The sequence below is a fragment of the Nothobranchius furzeri genome, chromosome 4, assembly GCF_043380555.1.
Source record: "Nothobranchius furzeri strain GRZ-AD chromosome 4, NfurGRZ-RIMD1, whole genome shotgun sequence".
Lineage (NCBI taxonomy): Eukaryota > Metazoa > Chordata > Actinopteri > Cyprinodontiformes > Nothobranchiidae > Nothobranchius > Nothobranchius furzeri.
The window spans coordinates 73,615,117-73,623,639 of record NC_091744.1 but is presented as its reverse complement, the minus strand read 5'-3'; the positions used below and the strand labels follow the sequence as shown (position 1 = coordinate 73,623,639).

General features: G+C 39.2%; 1 protein-coding gene across 1 annotated transcript in view; it reads right to left on the bottom strand.

The window, feature by feature from the left end:
- Positions 1 to 2,479: 2,479 nt before the first annotated feature.
- slc17a8 (solute carrier family 17 member 8) overlaps positions 2,480 to 8,523 on the bottom strand; it is a 10,363-nt gene continuing 4,319 nt past the window's right edge. The window contains exons 5-12 of the mRNA XM_015964771.3: positions 7,897 to 7,984; positions 7,347 to 7,433; positions 5,624 to 5,766; positions 5,393 to 5,542; positions 4,918 to 5,050; positions 4,132 to 4,242; positions 3,758 to 3,885; positions 2,480 to 3,611 (exon numbers count right to left, since the gene is read on the bottom strand). Of these exons, the coding sequence (XP_015820257.1) occupies positions 3,282 to 3,611; positions 3,758 to 3,885; positions 4,132 to 4,242; positions 4,918 to 5,050; positions 5,393 to 5,542; positions 5,624 to 5,766; positions 7,347 to 7,433; positions 7,897 to 7,984 (1,170 nt within the window). The 3' untranslated portion in view covers positions 2,480 to 3,281. The remainder of the gene's footprint in view (positions 3,612 to 3,757; positions 3,886 to 4,131; positions 4,243 to 4,917; positions 5,051 to 5,392; positions 5,543 to 5,623; positions 5,767 to 7,346; positions 7,434 to 7,896; positions 7,985 to 8,523) is intronic.

The following is an 8,523-nucleotide window of genomic DNA, read 5'->3' as shown; positions in this document are numbered from 1 at the left end:
ACCTCCAAATAAACACAGCACATTAAATCCTTCCTTTGACTTTTAAATCTTGATTTATTTTCAAAAAAGGAATAGTTTAATAATTGATGGGTTGTTGCTCCATCCAGAGAGGCCCGTATGAGTCAACAGACAGTCTCTCTGAAATAAACAGAACCTTTGCCATTGGTTGCTGTTTGTGGACTATCTGGTTTATGTTTGAGAGCATGCAAGTGATGAAGCGACACATAAATTACATCCAGAGACAGGAAATAACTTTTTCCTTGCTTTAGTGCCACCATGCTTTTCTGAATCACGCAGAGAGCCTCCTGGAAAGTAACACCATCGATGAAACACGCAGAGCCAGAGAACTACAAAGAAAACCAGCATCAAAGTCCATAACCTTGAGATCTCTTATCACAACGTGATAATCGTTTAACTTTTCATGGCCAAATCACACAACGCTTATTTCAGCGTTTTTCAGGCCAAATCCTCTGAAACCAGAGAGGCAAATGCTGACAGGGAATATCCTGTCTAGTAATTATGAAGCAGGGAAATTGATAACACAAAGGATGTTTACAGAGTGACTGGAAGCAGACCCGTGTTTTGAAATGTTTAAATCATGTGTTCATGCTGACATGAACAAGCAACAGGAACAAGATACAAATAACAGAAATTATTGGAAATAATAGAATAATAAAATAATCTATTTTAAGACGACAGATGAATTGGAAGCTGAATAGAACTAAAGTTTGGTCAAATGTGGACTCCAGATTTATTTTTTCCTAGGAAAGAAATTCGGGAAGTCACTCTCATTTAAGCCTCTCAATGTGGCAGAAATCTCTGAAATATCCTGAAAACTCTTGGGATAAAATAAATGTATCTGATATATCCGGCTTAAGAATAAATATAAATATTTATATTTCAATGATTTGATATATGAGACCAAATTTGTGTGGCATTATTTCTTTACCTACTTTCTCCTAACATGTTATTATGGTGTCATTTAAGGTCGTGGGACACTAATTTAATCAATACGTTTGCAGTGGTCTCTAGTAGAATGAATCCCTTGTAAGTTGTACTCTGGGGGGAAAGAAGCTCAGATGTGCCTAGGGGGCGGAGTTACTGGTTGCGCCTGAGTTCTCTGCCTTCTGTTTCACTGCCAGCAGCCATTTCCTGGTTCAGAGTCTGACAAAAATCCATAAAACTGGGAAAAATGTCCAGCAACACCACCTTTTTTCAGCTGAGTTGCATTTCTGTGGAGTATACAAGTTACCTTACACCATCTATTGATAACCTCATGCTATTTTGTCATAAGTAAAAATCGATTTTTACTTATGACAAAATAATAAGAGGCAACACATTCTCATACCCAAAGCGTCGAAAACCGACATTTAACCTCTAACCTCTTGCTATTTAACCTTCCTCTCACCACCATCCTAACCTTAACCCTGTTGCTCGTTCTAAAGTTCTCGTTAACCGTGTTGGAGAGGAACGTTACAACTAGAAACAATGTTTTGCATGCCCAATAGGGTTACGTTTAGGATGGGGGTGAGGGGAAGGTTAAATAACAAGAGGGTAAAGGTCAGAATTTGGTGAAATCTCCGTTTTATTGTGGCAGTCGGAAACGACGCTCTGGCACAGCTCGTCGGCTCCCGACGCGTTTGGACTCCCAACGTGTCAGAAACAAACGCTTGGTCACACGGTTTTCTACGGTTCGGGTGTGATAATGTGTTGTAAGAGGCCGACTCTTCCGAAACCGGACAAACGCTGACATGGAAAACCCTCTTCACTCATTGCCAGTGATGAAAGGGAATCTGATGTGCTTGTCCTTTTGCTGGAGGTTGCACTGCCAGGGATTTTTTACCCTAATCGCCAACCGTTGGTAAGGTCTTACTCAAACACAAAAATACCTTTTGCTTGCAATGATTTAGGTATGCACTGCCCCCTATCACCAGGGAAAATAAACACCATCACTTTAAGCCTTGTATTTGATTTTGTTTTTACTTTGATCTATCTCTTTTATCTATGGCTGCATTGTGGCACTGTTGCTTCAGAGTAAGGTTGCAGGTTCAACTCTCAGCGGCAGCCTTCCTGTGTGCTCCAGTCCAACAACACACATGTTGGGTTAAAAACTATAAGTCACCTTTGCTTTTAAAAAAAGTGTCCACCAATAAACATCTATACCAGTTCAGCAGCTAATTTTTGTTAGCACATGGTGTTCTTTGTTCCTACATGTGTAAAGTTGTCGTTAAGGCTCTTTATTATTAATTAGCTAATTACAGACAAATAAAAAGCACCTTGACCTATAACATTTAGAATAAAAAGGTTTATAAATTATAGTAATGGCCTTCGATCAGCATGAGTTAACTGCATTCACAGATCAGTTTGTGATGTTTTATGTGTGGCTGACAACGTAGCACATGGAAAAATAACCATTATTCTGATATTTTTACTAAATAATCCACAACACTGAAGCTTTTCAGTTTCTAAACAATCTTGATGGAGTTTATTTCATGTGTTCATGTGCAAATCAGTAAAGTTATACTTTACAAATCCATTTCTCTCTTCTGCAGCAGCAACAACGAGTGCATTTACCAAATTATTTTATACAGAAGGTAAAAATCTCCTGCACATTATTCAAAGAAACTACACGAATTTCTACATTTCAAACACTGAGAAAATGCAAAAATAACGCCTAAAACACCTGAACAATGAGCAATTTTTCATTAAATGAGTTCACAGAGAGCTCAATATTCATTTTGTCCTATTGATGTGCAAGCTTTGAGCTCTTTTATATATTAAATCTGATATAAAAATGCACCCAAATGGTGAACATAGGCCTGCTTGGACAAGGACAGCAAGCAGAAGCAGACCCGGTGCAGTCGCTCAGCAAAAGCAAACAGAAACGAGAAAGACCCACGACGTTACATTCCTATTGGACATGGTTCTCCACATTGCATAGCTGACACAAACATTTCATGAATTAGAGTGAAACTACGTTCAGTTGCACGAAAAGTAAAGTCTGGTATGAAAGTTGATATGTTGGGCATGTTTACCAATGTTTAATAAACACACAATTACAACATCAGCATACGTTTGTTTATCTGTTTTTAATTATATTCTTAATTCTTTTTTTGTCCTCTAATAAAAAAAATCTATTGAATTTCAGCTATTTGGTGGTTTTTGGGTTTAGAACATCACTAAATGGTCGTCTTGAGGTACTTCTGATGCTGCTGCTCCTGTTTCTTTAAGACTTTGCACAGAGAAGAATTCAGTGTTTTGGAAGTCCTAGACCAGACCACTCATTGGTACTGATCCTGGAAGTCCCCGTTCCCATAGTGTTCCTCCTCCTCCTGCACGGTCGCCCCTCTCTTCTTCTTCCAGCCCTGCTTTTGACCGTATGAATTGTCTGTTGTTCCGTAACTCTTTTTGGGAGCCAGCGCGTTCTCCATTTTTAGCTCCGACTCTTCAGCCAGCTCGTCTTCATCGATGATTCCGCATTTATCCTCGCTCAGGCCCTCGGGGTTGGCCCAGTCCTGCTGCTCTCCTGAAGCAAAGATGGCGTAGAAGATGACCCCTGAGTAATGCACCATTGACGCAATGATGAAGACGTGCTGCCACTCCAGACGGGTCTGTGGGAACAGATTTTCTATCAGATCTGAGGTTAGGTCATAAATGCACCTGTGGTGATGTCAGCAGAAATATGTGTCAACAAAAAAACTCATCTGCAATTATTTAAACCCAGAACTTCAACAACATTTTACCAGTTAGGTTTTACCTTGTGCCTAGTCAAGGCTCCAACAATTAATGGACAAACCATTCCCGACAGCGTTCCGACTCCATTGGAAATGCCCATCAGAATGCTGGCGTAACGGGGAGCAATATCTAGGTGATTGACGTTAAAACCTAAAAACACAAGAGTGCTTTTAATTCAGCAGGACGGTTTATGTGAGCATAACTTACAGCTACACATGCACTTTCATATTTCGGTTGCCTTGACTACAATCTATAAAATATTCAGTAAATCTGCCTCGTTAAAAGTTGCACAGGCTTAAAATTAAACACTAGACAAAATGGAACGCGAGTAAAAGGAAGCGTATGTGTGACATTATGCACAGATCCAGAGTATTTACGCTAAAAGTTTAAAATCACCTGATATTGCAAATCCGCTGAAGCCCACAGCCAGCACCAGGAAAGAAATGGCCACTGCTCGGGTGTGAGAGAATCCAACCACCAACAGCAGAGTGGCCTCCATGCCGAATCCTGAGAAAACGGGCAAAACGTTTGTTAGTAATAATGAATACAGAGTCAAGAGACTTAATCAAAAGAAAAATGTGTGTATTAAGGACAGGTTTCCAAAAAGTAGAATAGACTTTAAAGGTGTGGAGCACTCGTTTAATCATTACATTTGCAGTGGTCTTTAGTAGGAATGAATGCCTTTTAAGTCATTCTCAGGGGAAAAAAATATACCAGTGCACTATTTCCAGGAACTAGCAATGACCCACTTCACAGCTGACCTTCAGACAGGAGGTTTTGGAGTCTTATTTCCTGATATTTGGACATCTCGACTGAAGGAGTTCTGCTGTGTGATGAATTTGCTAATGCTATCGGTTAGCTTCTACTCACCGAGATGTTCTCTGCTGTTTCCTAGACGCTAAATCAACAACATCCTTCCCCATCATGAGTCAGGATGGGTGAGTCCATGAACGTTAAGTGACAATGTGACGTAGAACCGTCAAGCTTTTCAAATCCTAACGTGCCACCATCTATTTTCTACCAGAAGCTAATGCAGCAGATGTAGGAGACTATTTTCATTTTCAACCTGCATGAAAATCTCTGAGTGACTGATTATAATCAGAGAAAAGAATTAAAAATGGGTTTTCAGTGTTCCACACCTTTAAATGTCATTCGAGGTGAGATGGGCTTACACCAGCATACCTCCACAGTTCATCATCTTTCTCACGTTGGTCGTAGACATGATTTTTTTTGTTCGTAGGAAGTCGGCTAGCTGTCCTCCGATAGGGACAACAATGGTCATCACCATGTGGGGAACAGCAGAAAGGATCCCCACCTATAAAGACATTCAGGAAGTGAAATGATCATTACAAAAGCCTAACTTTGGAGGGAGAATTAATCCTTTACGGCCAAATATTCCTAAATTTCTTAGACCTCTATCTGTTTAACAGGATTAGTACATTCCTCAAATTTCTGCTCCTGTGGCAGAGCTAAGTACTGCAGTAAATGACTGCTTTGTTTTCACTACTTATTTTACTACTACTTGTTTTACTGACATTGATCTATAATTAGATTGATCTTTTCGGGGAAAAATAATTTTATGATTGTTACTTTATGTATCAAGGTCCAAAGGGTTAAACACCAAAACTACACGGCTGTGGTGAAACAGTGATGCAACCTTGCTAATGGGGAAGCCGAACACTTCCTCAAAATACGCTGGCTGGCTGATGAGAAGCAGGTAGAAGGTCCAGCTACGGCAGAAGTTTGCCACAATGATGGCGTAGACCGGCATGGAAGTGAAGAAACGACGCCACGGTGTTTTGAATTTCTGTGATCAGCACACAAAGTTGGGGTCAGATTTTCACTGAGCAAGCAGAAATAAAAGATTATTTTTGTTTAACATACACACTTCTGTAACACTCAGTTGGTTCAATGTTTCTCCAATGGCCGCCTCGATATACATTTGTTCCTCTTCTGTGATTGTGGGATGATCAGCTGGACTTCCATACGCCAGCAGGAGCCAGAAGATGTACCATATGATCCCAAAAACACCTGTTTGGGAAAAAAATGAATCAAAGGAGAAATTAGTCATACTTTGAGATGCTTGTCTTTACATTTTAGCTCAGGACATCATCACAGTATCATAGGATTGTTTTAATATTAAAAAACCAGCATGACTCATTGAGGTGAGACAGGAAAATGCCAATTTACATCAATAAATCACAAGATTGTATCAGATTAAGATCAGAGTGGGTTTTTATTAAAACACATTTGCCAGGGTAGAAATTTGATGCGGCTCAGGATGATGTTCATCAAACCCTAAAAGCAAATTTAAATAGTGCAACATCAGTCAAATATTATGAAAATCTATGTATATGACTCTAAAATATATATTTATACAGTGACCTTTATGTAAAAAGAAATTGGTTATTGCAAATACACACCCTGTTTATCATTCTAATTACTAGAGATGTGTTTTAGTGAAATTCTGGCAATACGATGTGTATCTCGATACAGGGGAGACGATACGATATATCATGATATATTGCAATACATTCAGCTAGATGATATTAGCTATTTTTGTAGACTGAATTTGTTGTGGGAAAATTCAATAAACAGTCCAAACTGATACGTAACATGTTTAACATGAGGTATCCGAACCGTTATAGGGAGCCTAAGTCAAGCCCAGCTACTTCCGGACCATGGGAAGAACAAAACAATGAATGCAAGTCAGTGGGGCTAAAAACACTATTTTTTAATTCCACTTGTTATGTGCCATGGATTTCATATATGATGTCCGTGAATTTTAAATATGCATTTCGATGCAAGAACTCACTTATTTTTGCATGGGGGAAACATTATTTTAGGTTTTGTGTGAAAATAAGTCCTGGACTACAAATATGCATCACGAAAGTGACGTCATTGAACCAGACACGGAAAAAAACAGAGGAAAAATGACGGAAAGTTTAGCAAACTTTAAATCCTCCCTTCAGGAGGAAAAAAAACCATCATACATCTGTCCATGTGGTATGCAGCTACGCTAGATGAGAAGAGATTCTGTGGTGACGTTACATATGCGACGTGCTCATGTCTAACTTGTAGTCATGCTAATTATGAACTTTTACAAGCTGATAAATCTCAAAGTATGTGATAGGCATGGTCAAAACACCCGTCATTAGTTTTCATTTAAATTGCAGAACAACATATATGCGGTCCAGGGCGCAAGGCAAAGCGGATTAGAAAATAGCTCTTTTAGACCCGTTGACTTGCGTTTATTTTTTCGTTCTTCTGGGGACCCATGAGCTGACAGAAAAGGAAGGAGACTTACAAGGGATTTATATTTCAATGGTGGAAACAAAACCCAATGCACACTGCTGCTTACTAGCGGTCGGTGTTTGAATTGCACCAAAAAAAATACCCACAAGTATTTGCATGTAAATACTTCCAAAAATTCAATACACAGCATTTGAATATCGATATAATATCGCAAGAAAAAATATTATGAAATATTGCCATAATGATATTTTCTTACATCCTACTAACTACTGTATTTAATTATTATCACTGATGTTAGTCAGCACATGAGATAATGCATCTAATGATTTAGTTATTTTAGTTTTGTTCCATCTCACCATAAACATAAAAGACCGACGGCCAGCCAACGTACTGAACCATCACTCCAGCTAAAGGCATGGCGATCACGGCTCCAGCGTAGGACCCTGGGAACAGAGCACCACGTCACTTTTCCTTTCTATTTAATCCAACATCTGCAACATAAAAGATTTTAGTCAACCAAATCAAAGAATGGCATTAGTGTCACTGTCAGGGTGAGTCATTAGCGGTGCCATTAATGTGTTTTAGCGTGTTTTACAGCATCTGATGCTTCATAAGCATAGATGTTTTCAATAGAGCCGCCAGCACTTCTGGACAGCGAGCATTGTGACGCTTCATTTAGACAAATGGAAGGAGAAGCTCTTTCAGATTACACAGTTGAGCTGTGGTCATTTGCAATGTTTTTAATGCAGGGGTTGTCATAGCAACAATTCAACTCCATCACAACTATTTCTATGTGAACAGAGCCAGATAAGGATGGGATCTGCAAGGCAAAAGAAGCCCTTTCATGTTCTTCTGCTGACCAGCGCAACTCTGACTTCTGAGGCGTCTGTAAGAAGTGACCCTCACCGCAGAATGATGTGGTAGCCAGTCGACTCCGCTCCAGAGGCGGTGCCCATTTAGACCACATCCCATGGCATGCTGGGTAGGTGACCCCCTATCAGATGGAGAAAGGTAAAATGTGACTTTAGGAGAAATCTGGGATCCAAAGCAGAAATGCTTTAACTAACTAGATTGAAATTTTGGAAAAACTTATTCTGGATCTGTTCAAATGAAATTGAAACAACCAGTTGGATTTCTGATAAAATAATCTGCAAAAAAAGTCACGAACTTGGAAAATCAGCTTCCTCATATTCCAGAATGATGCAACTTTGTCTCTCCAGCAGGCTGCTCATTGTTACTAATATGAGGCTTTTTGAGCAGTGCATATTTTAAAAATCCATAATCAAAAGATTTTAGCTTTTTTCATTTCTACTTTATTCTAATTACCCAGGAAGATATGAATATACCGTAGGTCACTGCCCTGCATATTTAATAGTGGCACAAGTTCACTAGAGGTCTGTAAAGTGACTCCCAAAGGCTACTACAATTATTTTCTCATTCTGTACTCTTAGACATGAATTAATTGCCTGATGTTATGAGGAAGCTGTAATGTAGTACTACTGTATATTAGCAGTACTATTACTGTGGTACTAT